This window comes from Helicoverpa zea, chromosome 19 (genome assembly GCF_022581195.2).
Source record: "Helicoverpa zea isolate HzStark_Cry1AcR chromosome 19, ilHelZeax1.1, whole genome shotgun sequence".
Classification (NCBI taxonomy): domain Eukaryota; kingdom Metazoa; phylum Arthropoda; class Insecta; order Lepidoptera; family Noctuidae; genus Helicoverpa; species Helicoverpa zea.
The window spans coordinates 8,964,252-8,980,616 of record NC_061470.1 but is presented as its reverse complement, the minus strand read 5'-3'; the positions used below and the strand labels follow the sequence as shown (position 1 = coordinate 8,980,616).

At 35.7% G+C, this 16,365-nt stretch overlaps 2 protein-coding genes across 2 annotated transcripts in view; both read left to right on the top strand.

The window, feature by feature from the left end:
- The window catches only part of LOC124639646, a 56,111-nt gene extending 47,253 nt beyond the window's left edge, over positions 1-8,858 (top strand). Inside the window, exons 17-29 of the mRNA XM_047177087.1 lie at positions 130-209; positions 888-1,058; positions 1,131-1,241; positions 1,321-3,226; positions 3,315-3,414; positions 3,549-3,786; positions 3,865-4,265; positions 4,481-4,680; positions 4,916-5,060; positions 5,688-5,818; positions 6,018-6,148; positions 6,404-6,604; positions 6,851-8,858. Of these exons, the coding sequence (XP_047033043.1) occupies positions 130-209; positions 888-1,058; positions 1,131-1,241; positions 1,321-3,226; positions 3,315-3,414; positions 3,549-3,786; positions 3,865-4,265; positions 4,481-4,680; positions 4,916-5,060; positions 5,688-5,818; positions 6,018-6,148; positions 6,404-6,604; positions 6,851-6,997 (3,962 nt within the window). The 3' untranslated portion in view covers positions 6,998-8,858. The remainder of the gene's footprint in view (positions 1-129; positions 210-887; positions 1,059-1,130; positions 1,242-1,320; positions 3,227-3,314; positions 3,415-3,548; positions 3,787-3,864; positions 4,266-4,480; positions 4,681-4,915; positions 5,061-5,687; positions 5,819-6,017; positions 6,149-6,403; positions 6,605-6,850) is intronic.
- A 3,789-nt stretch (positions 8,859-12,647) lies between these two features.
- On the top strand, positions 12,648-15,828 carry LOC124639479. The gene is made up of 2 exons (XM_047176859.1): positions 12,648-13,014; positions 14,496-15,828. Exons 1-2 carry the CDS (start codon positions 12,839-12,841, stop codon positions 15,763-15,765), a joined length of 1,446 nt encoding a protein of 481 aa, XP_047032815.1. The 5' UTR covers positions 12,648-12,838; the 3' UTR covers positions 15,766-15,828.
- The last annotated feature ends 537 nt before the right edge of the window (positions 15,829-16,365 follow it).

Here is a 16,365-nt window from a genome sequence, read left to right as displayed (position 1 = left end):
TTAATATTCCCGAAACCAATAAGAGCGAAATAAATGTAAATACTTGTTCATAATGCCTTACAATTTGCTAATGAGAAATCTAATTTCCGATATTGACGGAGCAAAATGTTAATGAAATGTCTTTTCTAGGCGAGATCAGTCCGGATAAGATGTCTGGGGACGACAGCACGTCGAAAAGGATAGTGCATAAGTTACGAAGTGATGTTAAGGTAGGTTGGGTTATAAAACTTTAACCAATCGTTTCTGAATTGGAAGCAATATTTGATTTGGAATTTTAATATCATGCGTCGTTGGTGAGGTGGTTGTAAGTGCTTCATCAATTTTTTCACTCAGCAAAAGTGTCTAAGGGTCTTGTAATGAAACGGAAACAGACCAATCTAGGTGAATGTATGTATAAGAATATGTAGGTAGCCCATCACCAATTTTATGTCTAGGTAAGAAAATTCGACGTCATAAAGCCGTTATCTGTTGCTGTATTCTGTATCCCTCAGGGGAATCATGCGTACGATGTTACGTAGAATTTAATATCAATTTTCACACATTGAACAACTTCTTAGCGTATGAATAAAATAACATCAGCAAAATGAATGAACCAAAGCTTAATTTATACGAGTAGATATTTCAAGCTATTGGAATTTGAATGCGAAAATTTGGAAGCAAACATGTTCGTGTAATGAATGGATTTAATAAACCACTGTGATAGCAGAGCAATGGAACTTCATTTGTGTTTAATTTAATGTCATGTTTGCGTGGACTGTTAAAATTGTTAGGTTTCAATTCATTTATCACAACTCTGACAGATTTTAACCTAACGAGATATGGTGATAATTTAATTTAAGCGTATCTTCAAGTCATGTATGTATAAAGTATATTAATACGCTTTCCAGGGTATACGGAACGCTATTCGTAGTAGATCTCGAGCAGGGCGTAGGTCTGGAGAATCATTAGAACTACAGACTTTGGCTGGAGCTGAAAGAGCAGGCACTACAGAAGGAAAGATGTTGAGAAGAATGCCGAGAGTGGAAAGCGATGATTCTGCTCATCCACAGAATCAAGAAGTAAGTTATCATATCGGAGGACATAAATGGTCTTGAGCAAGTACTTTGGTGTTCATTGATATCTTATTTCAGGATAATAATGGTGAAACCACTTCTGGTAGCAAAGATGGTGAGAAATGCATATCGCCTATCGGAGCCGGTCTACCACTACTCTCGCGATTAAAGCTTCTCAAAGAAAAACAGGTACAATTCAAAACAACAATAACATAAACAGATAAACCTGGAATTATTATTACATCGAAAATGATTTCTCTTTTTCTAGGATCGTGAAGAAAAAGTAGCCAAACAAAGGCATTCAACATCATCAGTACTCTCGCTAACACCACAACCCACTCCTTCAACAAGTTCCGCTCCAGATATCGAACCAGAGGTGATAGGAGCTGGTCTACCACTCATTCAGAGGTTACTCTTACTAAAAGCAAAGGAAGAAAGAGATAAAAACCAGCTTACTCCAACTATGAGCAATCAGCCCTCCAGCTCCGATACTATTAGCCCTAGTTCAATTAAAAGTCCTTTAAGTCCAACGATAAAGACTCTTAGCCCAATTAGAAAAGGTTCTGAGTCTAGCTCCCCAGGTAAACTACAAAGTCCAACTACTAAAACATCTAGGAAAAATTCATCCGGGTCAAGTGATGGTGCGTCTCGCCCAAAAGTTAGTTTTAGAGATAAAATATTACAAGTGCAGAGTGATGGCACCGCAGTATGTCAACCACTCAATAAGGATATAAGTGAGAAACCAGCGGCGGTAGTAGAACCGACACCAAAGTCAGAAAGCAACTTAATTTCAATACCACATTCCGTTGTTAGCAAAATCAAGTCTCCAGCGAAAGCCGTAGGCTCAACATTCCGAGATAAACTAAAACTATTACAAAGTGGACCAAAAGATACTGATAGTTTAGCCACAGAAAAACCAAAATCTTCATCAATAGACAAAACTCCAGCAGAAGTTAGTCCCATGCCGCCGCCTGCCACGGAAGTTAAAGAAGAACCTAAAAGTAAAAAACCTTGGACTAAACTTAAAAAGGCAGCTATATTAGGGGAATCGAAAAGCCAAAGCAAAACTAGTTTAGAAGAAAAAAGAGATGAAAGTTTAAGTTCGAATAGTGAGAAAAAAGAAGAAGGTATAGCAGAGGCAGTTGTAAATATATGTGTGCCTATAGTTACCACGGCGGAGCTTGTTAAAATAGACAATAATAATGTTGAAGTTGCTAGTGATAATGATAAAGATAAACCTAAGCTTTGCTTAACAGGCCCTTTGGAACCCGTCCAAGAGAAATCAGTAGATTTATTAACTTTATCTCCAAAGAAGAATGTTACTAACGCCACAAAGCCGGCGGAAACTAAAACTAATATGTCACCGGGAATGCTGTTGCCCAGAGTTAAAAAATATAGGTCAATTGATGATTTGTCACCAGAATACGGTGGGCTCCCGTTTGTTAAAAAGCTAAAGATTTTGAATGAAAGGCAAAAATTAGCAGAATTAGAAAAAGTTGTAAAAATACGCAGTTCAAGCTTAGATTGTACGAGCTCGTCGGAAGATTTACTATGTGATACTTTAACTAGAAGTCATTCAGAAGGTAGCACTATGGATAAAAGAAAATTCAAACGGAAATCCATTGACTCTTGCAGAAGTCACGAATCTAACGAAACTCTAGAAAGAAGAGAACTAAAATCAATTTTAAAGAAACTGTCAGAGGATGTAACCCCCGCGGAAAGTCCTGAACGCAGTAATGAGTTAAAAAGGTTAATTCGAGCACCAACATTAGAAGGGTATGCGGCAAGACATTCAAAATTTGCCAAAAGTGTTACCTTCCATCGTCACACATTACCCTCCCCTCCGGGAAGTGCACCAGCTGATATACAAAATGATGATGTATTCACGATGCCAGAAGTTAGCGTTGATCTAATACCACAAATATCTCCCCCATTGCCTCCTGATGTCGAAGTAACAGCACCCGAATGCCCAAATAACCAAATTGCAAGATCAGCAGAAGAAAATGTGACTCAGGACTATGGGTTAAATATAAGAGCTGAATATGAACTGCAACAAAACATTGACCCAATGCTAGATTTAAAATCGTTAAGACCTGAAGAAATAAAAGTGCCTTCAGACAAACCTAAACTCACGTTAATATCAGCGGTTGCCAACCAAAGGAAATTATTGCGAGGTAAATATTAACTCTAACATATATTTTCTTCATTCATGTTGCAAAAAAAGACAATTAATAAATGACTAAGGCTTGTATTCATTGACAGGCTCATTAGAAGAACAGGAATATTTCGGAGAAGTACTATTAGGAATCAAGCAAGTTATTCAAGGACATCTACACGATGTGCAAGGAAAATTTCAAGAAAGGTATGTTACCAACTTTTACCATCCGGTTAATAATATATGTGTATGTAGCATAATCCTTTATGTAGAGTTATATACCTATTGTGAAATCTTCTAACTCTGGATCGAAAATACAAATTATAATTTCTCTTTTTAAGGTTCAATAGTTTAGAAAATGAAGTTCGAAAACGAGACGAAATAATTAGTCAGCTACAAAAGCGTATTCAAGAGTTAGAAAAACTAGGACTGGCTGGTATGAGTCCTACGTCGCATCAACCTGGCGAGGAGCCTACTGTAACAATGGGGTCAATAGAAACAACATCATCTAGTCAACCTGTTTCCAAGAGTGGTAGCTCAGGAAGTGAAGATGCTTCGGCCGCTGAAGAAGGATTTATGGTAAGAAAAATATACAAAAGGTTTTCAAAAGAAACTTTTGATTTCGACCATCTTAATAAACTTGCATAAACGTTTCAGAGAGGCGACTCGCTTGATACAGTATTCGCAACATCTCCACCAACAGCCAGCGCTGATGAAGCAGAAAAGGATAGATCACCAGAAAGAGAAAATGCAGAAGCAAGAGAAACTTTATCAGCTGAAGACCTCACAGAAGAGAACCTAAGAGAATTGACTGAAGGAATTGAACTATCGAAGTTATCTTACGCAGAATTGCAAAGCTTAGCCGTATCACTTTCAAAAACTGATAAAACTTCATCTAGTAAAGAACAGTGGACTGTTAGCAAATCAAAGAGGTTAGATCTGAACCTAGATGGTAAAGCTGGGACGTATTCGAGAAAACGAGCGGCTAAGTTAAGGCAGAGGAAATCTTGGGAAGATCAGAGTGATCAAGAAAGCATGGAGATGCAAGATTTAACAAGGTATAAAGATTTATCTAATAAAATCATACAATATCTATTTCTAAATCTCTGGAAATATTCTCTATCATTCATGTTATCATTACGTATTTCCCCAAATGAATAATTGTTTGTTTTAATCGATAATTTATGTAATCATAATTCGGTCTTATTTGTTTTCTAAATTAATTAACTTCGACTTTGTTAGAAACAAAAAAGAGTTCACCTACAGACCGCAGAAGCACTCCCTCTTTCAGGCCGTTGTCTCCACACACCACATCGGAAGACCGCTCCCTCCTGAGCCCCGAGCAGTCCAGTTTTCGTTCCGGTCGAAGAACCTTCCACTTCTTCGGCTCACACCTAGACAACACCAAGTCCAAGATCAAGAAGACCCTTTCAGTGGATACGGGGATGCATCACACTGGCAAAAACGAAAGGAGTTAGTTTTGCGTCCCATTTTAACTCTATCGTGTAGTCTTTTGTTCTGATTGGCGTTCTAACGTGATTTGTTTTAGATGAAAATGCACGATACTATTTAAACCTAAGAATATGCTTATTGTAATTTGTCTCTACCGCTACGTTATCAAAATTGCATGCAATATCACAATGTTCACAAAGGCTACACGTTACAATGGATCGCTTTGTAATATCTTTATTTCTATTAAAATGTTTAGGCATCTGTTTTCCAGAAGGTCGTCCGCGGCAGCACCGCAAGTTTAGTTTGGGCTCGCTCTTCCATCGGACAGCGACTCACAAACCTACCAACAACTGCAATGATGTCGTTCTTGATATGGGCAGTGATTGCAGCTGGAGTGACGCGTAAGTGGATCCTTATTACTACGCTACTTCAACAGCAACTCACTCAATTGGGGTCGGCTCCCAGTTTAATCGTGCAACTTAGTACCGACTTTTTCATAAAGCGACTACCAATCTGACCGCCTCAACACCGTTACCCGCGCTACCTGATACCCTATGGTAAGACTGGCTGTTAAATTTTCTGGCTTCTGACTACCCTTCATAGTTAGCGTATGGTAATTATTTAGCTCTTTAGAGAAATCAGAAATCAGAAATTTTATTTGCTAGAAACATGGTATGGTATTACAAGATGTTACAGTAGGTATGTGTTTCACATGTCTCGCCGTTTAATCGGCATGCAAATATTATTATGACCATTATCATAATGTGGAATTACAATTTAAAAAATCTAAAATAATATTGAATATTAAAACAAAGTCTTTAGGCATATTCGACAAACCAAATTATATGTATATAAATAAATGCGATGTAACAAAAAAAATTACAAATAACTTTCTATATTTCTCGACGTACTTCAGCTATTGAATAAAAACATTTGTCAATTAGCCATTTCTTAAATTTAATTTTAAATTTTGCAGAGTCCAAGGATAAGGGAATAAATACTTATTCGGGATATGATGTAACTTCCAGGGCCTCAACATCATCTAGCAGCGACTCGGAGTCATTACCTCGCACGCCTATGTTTGAAGAGTTCGTGGAGAACAACTCCCGGAGAGGGCGCGCCAGCAGCTCGAGTCACGGTAGCTCGTCACCAATTAGAGGTAAATCCTTTGCAGAATCATTTGTTCTATGTAACTTTCTGAAATAGTGCTAGAATATAATTGTAGCAAAAATCTTCATTCCTATCTTAGAAGCCTTCGATCCTTTTTTTCAAAGCGAATTCCTCTAAAAAATAAACCTAAAATAATAATATGGCATTTTCTGTTAAAAGCAATTAAAAAAATGGTATTTCCATTACAGCGTTACCTGGCAGTGGAGGTGATTGGGAGGTCATGATGTTAGCGGATGAGCTCGAAAAAAGGGAAAGAGAGAAGGAGAGAGAAGACGCTAGGCGACACCTTTACCCAACCACCCTCCGAGATTTAGAAGAGGTATAATAACTTCTTTAAAATCGATCGAATAAATCGACTCATGGAATCAGAATACATTATGTAGTTAACTTATCGTTCCTAGCAATATTTTATCCAGTATCTATCTGGTGTTCGCTTAGGGAGGTATTATAGACGTCACTTGTTTGTGGCTAATGTCAAAATTCTGTCTCTAGTATGGAAATCAACAGGTAGATGGTATATTGGGAACGTCCGTTAGAGAACAATTAGTTTATGCATTTCATTTTACTTTTATAGGAGTCAGACACCCCCCAGCGAGATGACAGTCCAGACGAGTACTCGAACATCGAAGACTCGAACTCGTCATCGACCACCCACCTTCTCTCGCAGTCTATCAGTGATGCTTCGCAGCGATCTTTGGAAACCTCCTTCACTGAGCAGACCAGCAGAACCGGCAGGGAGCCGAGGCAGAGGCGTGTTGCATCTGTGGGAGAACCGGTACGTACCAGTAACTTAGATTTTTGACACATATAGGAATCATACACTAAATAACCACCATGATAACCTTCCAGGAAGGACTTGATAAAGTCGTAGTATCCAAAGTTTTTATTACCGCTCATATCATTCCTTATAACAGTTTAACAGATTTGGGTTTGAAAAAAGGACATGGGACCCTTTAATTCTGATGCAAATTCCTTGAGAAATCCCGTGGAAGCTAAGGCTTATCGCCTTTCGTTTTTCCAGGTGCGACCAGAATCGTCCCTCCGTCAGTCACGAGGCCTGATCCTGCGCGCGGCGAGCCTGGACCGCGACAGCGCGCCCACCACCTCGCAGGCGCGCCGCTTCGGCTCCCTCAAGAGCGCCAGCACCGACTCGCACAAGAGACTCTGATCCGCTTGGCCGAGCGGACGCGCTCAGTCCCACGCCTTCCAAAGAGGTCCAAATCAAACATATGTGATACGCGATACGGCTCAAAGTTCTCAGGTAAATGCAAAGCAGGACGGTGTAAGAAAAACTCATGAACCAAAGGGTAAAGATCGAGATAGGGGTAAATGTGATCAAAATGCGGGTAAAGTTAATAGTGGAGGTAAACGTGAAAATGATAGTGTAGGTTATAATGATGTAGGACAAGGAGCGCAAGCGGGGAATGGAGGCCAAAATGATAGAGAGATTAGTCATAAAGATAATAACGAACGAGAGAATGTGAATCCGAACATATTCGATCAGCTGTCAGTCAGCGGTCAATTACTGATCGTCATTATTTTGTTTGATGATGATTTTGGCTATGTAATTTTCTTAGTACTACAATAAGTGATATGTGTTGTGCTATGAATGAGAAATAATGTGTGACTGTTTTTCTGTTTGGCGCTGGATAATTTTGGGGACATTTTTTTGAATTCGGACCGTTTCAAAAATGGTAAAACCGTTCCTTAAAAATATATGCTACTCCAGTGTCGTTAAATCTTATAATCGAAAGGACACTTCTTAAAGTACCTAAACATCCCTAAATTATTAAGTGCCACACAAGAAGTATATCTATCTATACTGTTTCTATTTCATCTACTCTTGTCGTAGTTCTATCTATCTAGAAGTCTATTGTAGATACTTTAGACCTTAGCACATAGATAATAGAGTCTAATATCTGTTAAGTTATAAATATCTGTTCATATTCTAGTCTTGTTGTTTTATGGTGCACAAATAAAATGAACAATTGATATTATATTTGAATAACGTTTTAAAAAACGTATTATTGTTCCTTCTAATTCTCTTAATTTTAGCTTAAAAAGTTCTCTTGGCGAACTTTCCGGCAAAACTTTGAATAATGTAGACGTTATTTTACATATATTTATTGAATATGTCTTTTAAGTATCTGTTATAATATATAATTTATTGAGAGTTTTATGAATTAATAAATGCAATGTTATTGTTATCTTGAGTTGAAATGTTATTGAGCTTAAGCAAGAAATATGTATCTACCATTTAATGGTTATTTACTAAATAAATTATATTTATTTTCGCGTAAATAACTTATGCAACACTTTATTTTAATGTTAACGAATATTAAAACAAAGACATTTCCTTTGCTGTGTACCTACCTAATAAAAATGAGCACAACATTAAATTATATTATTAATATTTAACATTTAATAAAAAATCCTATTAATTTACGAACTCTTGATACTAAGTAGATAGGTAGCTAGTTGTAAAAAATATATAATTTAAAAGTCCGTTTGTTTTAATATTAGTGCCAAATAACTATTTATAGTAGAATCTTTTTAAATTAAATAATTTATGTAGATGTTACAATTATTGTAAATAATGTCATAAATAAATCGTTTATTCGAATGTAACTATTAATTAGAGAATTATTATAAACAACAAAGATTTTAGATAATCACTGAACTTAGATTATTATAGGTATCAATTATGCTTAACTGAAAGATAGTAATTGATAACAAATAAATCATAATTTTTAATCCCTTAATGTTTAAGAAACTAGAGAGATTAATAAATATATCGGTACAGAGTAAGTTTCTCAACTTAGATCTTGGAGATTAAATAATACAATAATTAATACATAGATATACCTACCTACCACTATAACATGCCTCTGAAAAAGAAGAGCGGAGGATACAATTATACCCTTTAAATTCTGACATAAGAATGAATTCACTTCATACTTGGGAACCTATTAAAAACATTTAGTTCAAGGATCTAAATTACTTCCATTTATTAAAAATTCCTAGCCAAAGCCATAATAAATAGAACAGGTAGCAAAATCAGAAACTAGTAGATTTAAAAAAAAATGAAGACTTAAGTACATTGAAAGACGTTTTAATAGGTATTCCAAATGTAAAAACAAATGACTGGAATGAGAAAAAAATACAATTATGTGGCCCAACCTACCTTTCCTTATTATATTATAAAAATATTATTTTGATAATTCTGACCTTATAAAACCATTTTTTTTTTTTACTTTAAGTTTACCTATTTATTTTGTTTACTGATTTTGTCATCATTAGGTACCTAATGGTTTACATTTTCATATTTTTTCTAAGATTATTAATTCAAAATAGTATTGCTTGCCCTTACATCCTTGCCCTGAATATGCACTAAACAAAGAAATCCGAATTTTAATATTACATAATCTAAAATAAACTGAACCTAAACAACTGGGTACAATTTTACACTTTATTACTATAGGTGTATTATTGTTTTTTACCGTAGCACAAGCTTTGTTGAGTTCCAGAAAAAATATGTACCTACCTAACTATTACCTTCTAACAAATTTGAATACTTTTCATTATAAAATAATATACGAGTTTGTATGATTGAGCAAAACTATTTTTTCTTTTATTGACTTTAAAAGTTATTCAACTGGGGTCAATTCCCACCGAAAGAGCAGCGGCCGGCAGCGGCCGTAAGAGCACGGACAATGTAAGAGCGCGGCGCGGCGCGGCGTCGCGCGGCCCGCCGCGCTCGCGCTCAATCACTTGCATTTACGGCCGCTGCCGGCCGCTGCTCTTTCAGTGGGAATTGACCCTAATAAATTAAAGTTTCAGGGCTTTTTCCTTTACTTATTAAGTACAAAAAAATGTACATTTCGTTTACGTAATTCAAACAGCATAAGAGTAATATAATTCTCAAAGATCTTTTGTACAAACTCGTATTAAACACTGACATATTTTAATTTAAAGAAAACCAGACTTTATTTCGTGAGATGTATTTATTATGAAGAATGTATATTTTTAATTAATCATTAATTATTAGTTTTAGGTGTAATCTCATACGAAAAAAATGGAAATAAAAATAAAATGTTAAAAATTAACTTGTCTTTTTTATTACTTACCTGCTCAATAAACCAACCAGTTCTTTAATACTTTATTAGGTAAGTGCCTATTTAGCACAAAACATACCTACTTAAGAATTAAATGTTACCGGTAATGATTTAAGTCAGGTAAGTAATTATAAATAATAATAATGGCGTCCACGGCCGATTTCGGCCACGGCGGCCGTTCTCACCTAAGGAGATCAGCCAGCTGCGCAGGACATATTATAGTGCACGAGCATTTGCGCAGACACAGGTGCACTCCCTATTCCTTCACTCTCTTAACCCGATGGGGCGGCAATCCGACAGGACCGGAAAGAGATCAGGCGCAGGACCGACATTTACGTGCTCTCCGATGCACGGGTGAATCAATCACCAACTTCCAGACTACGGGCTGCTTTGTGAAAGTTTAAGAAAACCCACATCGCATAATCGCATTGAGGTAAGTAATTACCTAGCTACCGGTGATCGAAGTGGACTTGCCTGAGGGAGCGTTCAAGTATTACGTAACGCAATTTTTTAAGATTTTTTACCCCCCCCCCCCTCCACCCCTCGTAACGCACCGTAACGTTTTTCTGCACCCCCCACCCCTAAACGTTACGTAACACTTAAGTGACCATTTTTACCCTAAACTCGCAAAAAAGTATGTTACAGATTTTATCCTTGGTATAGTTTTAATTGCCTTTAGGGTAATAATACATAGTAAATAAAACAAGAGATTTTTAATCCGCAACACCTGCGTACTTTTGTTTATTTTTTCATTTATATGTTCTATAAACTTCTCTTTATTTTTTAGTTTTTCTTTAGCCGTTTTCCAAATTGCGTTGGCATTTTTTTGACACTCTTGCGCTGGCAAGACAGCATGAGAGCCTTTATAGGCCAGAAACAGCTGATGATACAAATCTCCCTCTTTTGAGGACATTACAGTATGAACACTATGAACTCAACACCGACTATAGCAATGTGCTTCTCCATAAACAATTAAACACTAACGAATACTGACAACGAGAACAACCATAAATGACGCAATACAATCTAGGGATTCCCCGTGAAATATAAACAAAAATGTTTGCCAACTTGCGAGAACAAATCAAAAATGACGACCAGACTAATACAATCAAGGGACTCCCTGTAAAACGTAAATGAAAAGGGTTGCCAGTTTTGGAGTTTTAATTCCCTAATTTTTTATTAAAAAAAAAAAAAACAATGTTAGATACGTAATGTGTTGTAAGAAAGACCCCCCCTGTAACGCATCGTAACGTTTTACAAGACCCCCCCTCCCCCCAAATTGCATTACGTATTACTTGAACGCTCCCTGACCACTGTTTTTAGCCGTATTGGTTCGCTATTTGTAGATCTGACCAGAGGTATCGCGTCATACTAATAGCGTAAAAATGATGAGAGAATTCTTTAATGCACGATACTTTACAAAGACCCGAGCCGACGCGATCAGCCTATGTGTACGAAGGTATGTGGGTTTGAAACTTTTTAACAATAATTAGACTCGATTTTTTGATGGGATTCAGGCTTGGGGATCCCCGTTACACACATTAGCTAGCTCGTTAGTTACACTCCCAATCCCACACCCAGGATAGTAGTCTTCTCATATCTATCTCATTTCCTACCAAACAAATATTTTTTTATAATCTGTTCGTAGTGAATGAAAGAACGACATTCTGACAGCCCATCTCTAGGGCCATGGATATCTGTTGCTTACATAGATATAATATTACTAAACAAGATTGCGCACGCTCAAAATTTATATTTACGAAAATGAACTCTATTCTAACGCAATAAGGTACTAAATTGGTTGCATAATACACAGAGGCAAATCCGAGCCGAGAGGGATAGTTCGAACGGAGGCTGTTTGTCTCTTTCTAACACCTTGCCAGCATAAAAAAATGTTGTGATCAAAAGTTTTGTCTTCCCAAAAACAATTGAATCACTTATATTTTTATCTTATTTTAACAATTGTAAGTCAACAAATAAATAACAATCGCATTAATTTATTCGTATTTATTATTAAAACATAAACAACATAATTTTTTATTTTGCTTTTTTTTATTTTCTAGCGGTAACCCTGAACATTCTTAGCGCGTAATCAGCATTTAAAATTTTGTTTATATTTTTTTGTATTAAATCAATTTAAACTATTAAAATGGTGAAAAAGTGTTGCGTTTCTACTTGCAAAAGTGAATCCTATGGTGGTTGCAATATATCGTTCCACAGGTTAGCTAATAATAACATTTTCGTAAACCAAACAACTAGGGTGCCCATGAATTCTTGTAACGAGTCAAAATATGGGTGATGGATTTTAAAACTGTTGTACTATTGTTATAGCTTCCCAAAAAATGAAGAAAGGCGACATAAATGGCTCAGCAGTCTATATATGAAGTAGAAATACAAAAAAAAACAGTCTTCACTTCGAATCTTCCTGCTTTTATACTGCTAATTTCCGCTAATTATTAAAAGCCTTTATTAGTATCTTAAGGTCACAAACTGCGTAAGTTAAAACTTCAATACTAATCTGTGTTTAATAATCTTAGCAAATTCGGATTTGTCTCACATAGCTTAATCTCATAGTCACCCTATTAGAAAGGGACAGACAGCCTCCGTACTAACTGTTTCACTCGGCTCGTTTTTTGGGTTTATATGCGCAGTCCTGTTTACTAATATTATGTCTATGGTTGCTTACAAACCTGTCAAACTGGATCAGATAACTGTCAAAAATAAGAATCAATAAATGGCAAAATATTGTTCACAATAATAACAAAGTAAAGTAGAAATTAGTTTGATTAGTAAATGTTTAAAATAATTCAGTTGTTCGATGTAATAAACTCAGTTATCATACTCATACAGTACAATACAAGTTAACTTGCCATAGAATCGCTTTGGGCGTCGAGATGTCGCCTCCAAAGCAGCCCTGTAGTCTTTTTCAGTTGTGTGTTAAAAGTTCCATTAGTCTTATTAATTCAGCTTGTTATGTTATTGAAAAGACGTATCCTGAGAATAAATTCCACGAGTGTGAGAGGGAGGCGTTTGATTTAAAATGCCAATTAATGTTGATGCTGCCAGCCAGGTACATTCTTTGTTTATTCTTATCTATACTTTTGTATTAAAATCCAGTTCTGTTTGAAATACGACCGTCTGACTGTAAACTGGAATAATTTAGAATTAAACAATATGATAATGTTATGTACTCAAATTTCAAGTTTGTTGTCCTTCATTCATTTAAATCTTGCTGACTTATGCACACAAAAATTCTAAAAGTGTGAAGTATCACTTATCTAATAATTATATCGCGTCATGTACTATTAATGTTAATTATTCTGTATTATCTATTCAACATAATTTTTAAACAAAGATGTTACACTTGTTAGCCATGTTAGCCTTATTTATCTAGCTAAACACAGCTAGTAGAAAATGCTTTATTTACTGATTAGTTCTTTACTAATTAACTAAATGGGTTGTGGTCCAAAACAGTTAATTAATTGATGGTGCAATTTCAATAATTTCGCTTCAAGAATTTACAGAAATGCAAAGATCTAAAATTTTTGTTAATAACAATTATGTACTTAACTTGTTCATAAAGTAAATCAGGCATATATTAATTAAATAATAATAAGTTAATTGTCTTACAAGTAGGTCATTAATGTATTAAAAACCTGTTTCTTGTGTTTCAAACAATTTGAACATTGGCTAAGTTCCAAACAGCACATGACTACAAATTCACTAAATCAAACGAAATAAAATCTTATGAAATCACATATGAATCTATAGTTCGGCCATTCAGAGAATGCGTTCCTGACACGTCGCGATTGAACTGACGACGTAATAACATTCATTGATTATTGATATAATAATGTTGTTTTAATGCTCCTCAATTGTTAAAACGGTAAACAACCAGCAAAAATATTTTTATCGTAACTGCAACGCCATTGCAAAGTTACGTCGTCAGTTCAATCGCGACGTGTCAGGAACGCATTCTCTGAATGGCCGAACTATAGTGAAATAAAAGTTTATGAACAGAAAGTACTTTCATACTGTAATTATGACAGACTGTCTTAATTCACATGTCATTCTAAATTCTTGGCAAAGAATCTATTTTATCTAAAGTAAAGGGCATGTAAATGGTGAAAGCTGAGAGAATTATTAAATAAAATTATGTTCTACCCACCTACACATTGTAACCTTTAGTCACCTTGATGGTGCCAAATAGTTTTTGTTTCTGAGTCACTAATAAATAAGGATAATATGATTTGGACATTCATACTTATTTTTTAGAGTTTTATCTCTGTTTTCGTTAGACAAATGTGTTTTTGCCAATAATTAGTAATATCATTACAATTATAAAGTAGTTAATTCCTATGGAAGCAGCAAGCGTCATGAGTGTGAATACACTGTATTAAGAAAGAATATTATATTGTAAACTAAATTATATTTACAATATACTGACACAGGAGGCAGGTTCAAAATAATAAAAGCATTTTATTCATCCAAATATTTTAGCCATTAAGACACTAATAAATAAAAATATTTACTTGTTATTGCTTTTTTCAGGTTATTCGATGTCCTCTGTTCTGAAAGAACATGCTGCCAGTATCGCGGCGACCCTCGCATTCAGCTGCAAGTCCTGACGCACCCCAACATGACCGTCTTCCGCAAATGCGACCTCGATAACAGCATACCCCAGCGGTTCTGGATCGCCACACTCTCCACCTTCAGCCGCTTAGTCGTTCTCGATCTCAAATTCATTTGCACCGACGAGATACTCGAGGTCATCGGTGAAAGTTGTCCCTTACTTGAAGAAATCAATATTGTCTCTAGAGTAGACATCTGCAAATCCCTTTTTAATGCTTCCGTTTTGATTAGGAACGTCTCAGATGCTGGGCTTTGTTTCGTTACGAATTTAAAACATTTAAGAATCTTGGCAATGGACCCTCCCAGAAATGAACGCGCGAATCGTATCGGGCGTTGTGTCTCGCAAGCAGGTATCACTCTGTTGGTCAACGAGCTTCCTTACCTGGAGGAGCTACGGATCGAGTCCTGCGACATCGGGTCTACGTTGATCAGTAGTGTCTTGGATATAGGGCCTCTTAGTCTCAGAAAAATGAATTGTCATTTCGCATCTGCAGCGGGTATTAGGAAATTAATTAAAATATGTCCATTCTTACGGGAATTGTCAGTAACACATTTATCAGAACATAATAAAGATGCGATTTTAGAACAGATTTCAGTGAGTGACTTGAGATTGAATAGGCTGGATCTTTCTTTCTTTTCGTACTCGGATTCGATGCAGCAGCTTCTATCAGTGAAGGGCAGCTACCTCACACACTTCTCCCTGTGGGAGATAGATCACTCGTTAACCCTGGACGCGGTCATCTCGCTCGGAAGGTGCTGCCCAAACTTGAATACACTCTGTTTAATGACTCAGTCGAAGTGTTTGGTCATTCCCAGGTATTTTCGGCGACCAAACAAAATATTCTCAGAACTCAGGAATTTGACAATAGGTAATGAAAATTTTTCTATAGATCAAATGTTGACCTTTTTCGTAGAATGTACAGATAATTTGCAAAAACTAGTTTTGAAATATCAGACTAAGACTAATATAGATGACACATTATTGCATTTAATAGAAAAAGGACATTTGAAGAATATTAGCTATTTGTGGTTGGACTGCACTTTGGAAGTTTCAAAGAATGTCGTAAAAAGAGTAATACAAATGTGTGAAAGACTTCAAATGTTCACAGTTGACTTTTCAGAGGAGATGACAGACATTCACAAGTACATAAACGAAAACAATTTGGATTTGAAGCTCGGTAGTTATTAGAAATTTGATTCTAATTGTATTTATTGTAATTAATTAGTAATTCAATACATATTATTTTTACAGCTTCCTAGTTTCATTTTTCTCCCAAGCAACCAAAAAGAGAATTATAAATGAAAACCAAAAATGACGATTTCAAATAATTATAATTATTTCATTGGGCATTTTTACAATATTTACAACTTATTAAACAATGCCAAATTACCATAAGTAAATAAACCTAGAAAAACATAATAACTTATCATGTTTTTGGATTGACCCATTGTAACTTAAACTTATACATTATGTTTCAAAATATGAAATTAATACAATCAATATCATAGTTTGATGAATTTTACCATTCATTTTAGAAAAACGAATAGTATTACATATAAAAACATTATTAAACAAAAGAGAATAACAAAGTAAAGTAGGAATGATTTTCACTGTGGATACCATAATTTAATTTTATAGGAGCATGACAAATGTCCAATGTAGGATCCACATGATTTCACATGAATAGTGCTAAAACATATTCATCCTCCGAGCCTTTTTCCCAATCATGTTGGGGTCGGCTTCCAGTCTAACCGGATTCAGCTGAGTACCAGTGCTTTACAAGAAGCG

Bases quoted from the DNA above. Each gene is read 5' to 3' on its own strand.
- LOC124639479 (XM_047176859.1), top strand. From the start codon at position 12,839: ATGTCGCCTCCAAAGCAGCCCTGTAGTCTTTTTCAGTTGTGTGTTAAA. The intron at 13,015-14,495 runs GTACATTCTTTG...TGCTTTTTTCAG, and splicing joins ATGTTGATGCTGCCAGCCAG to GTTATTCGATGTCCTCTGTT.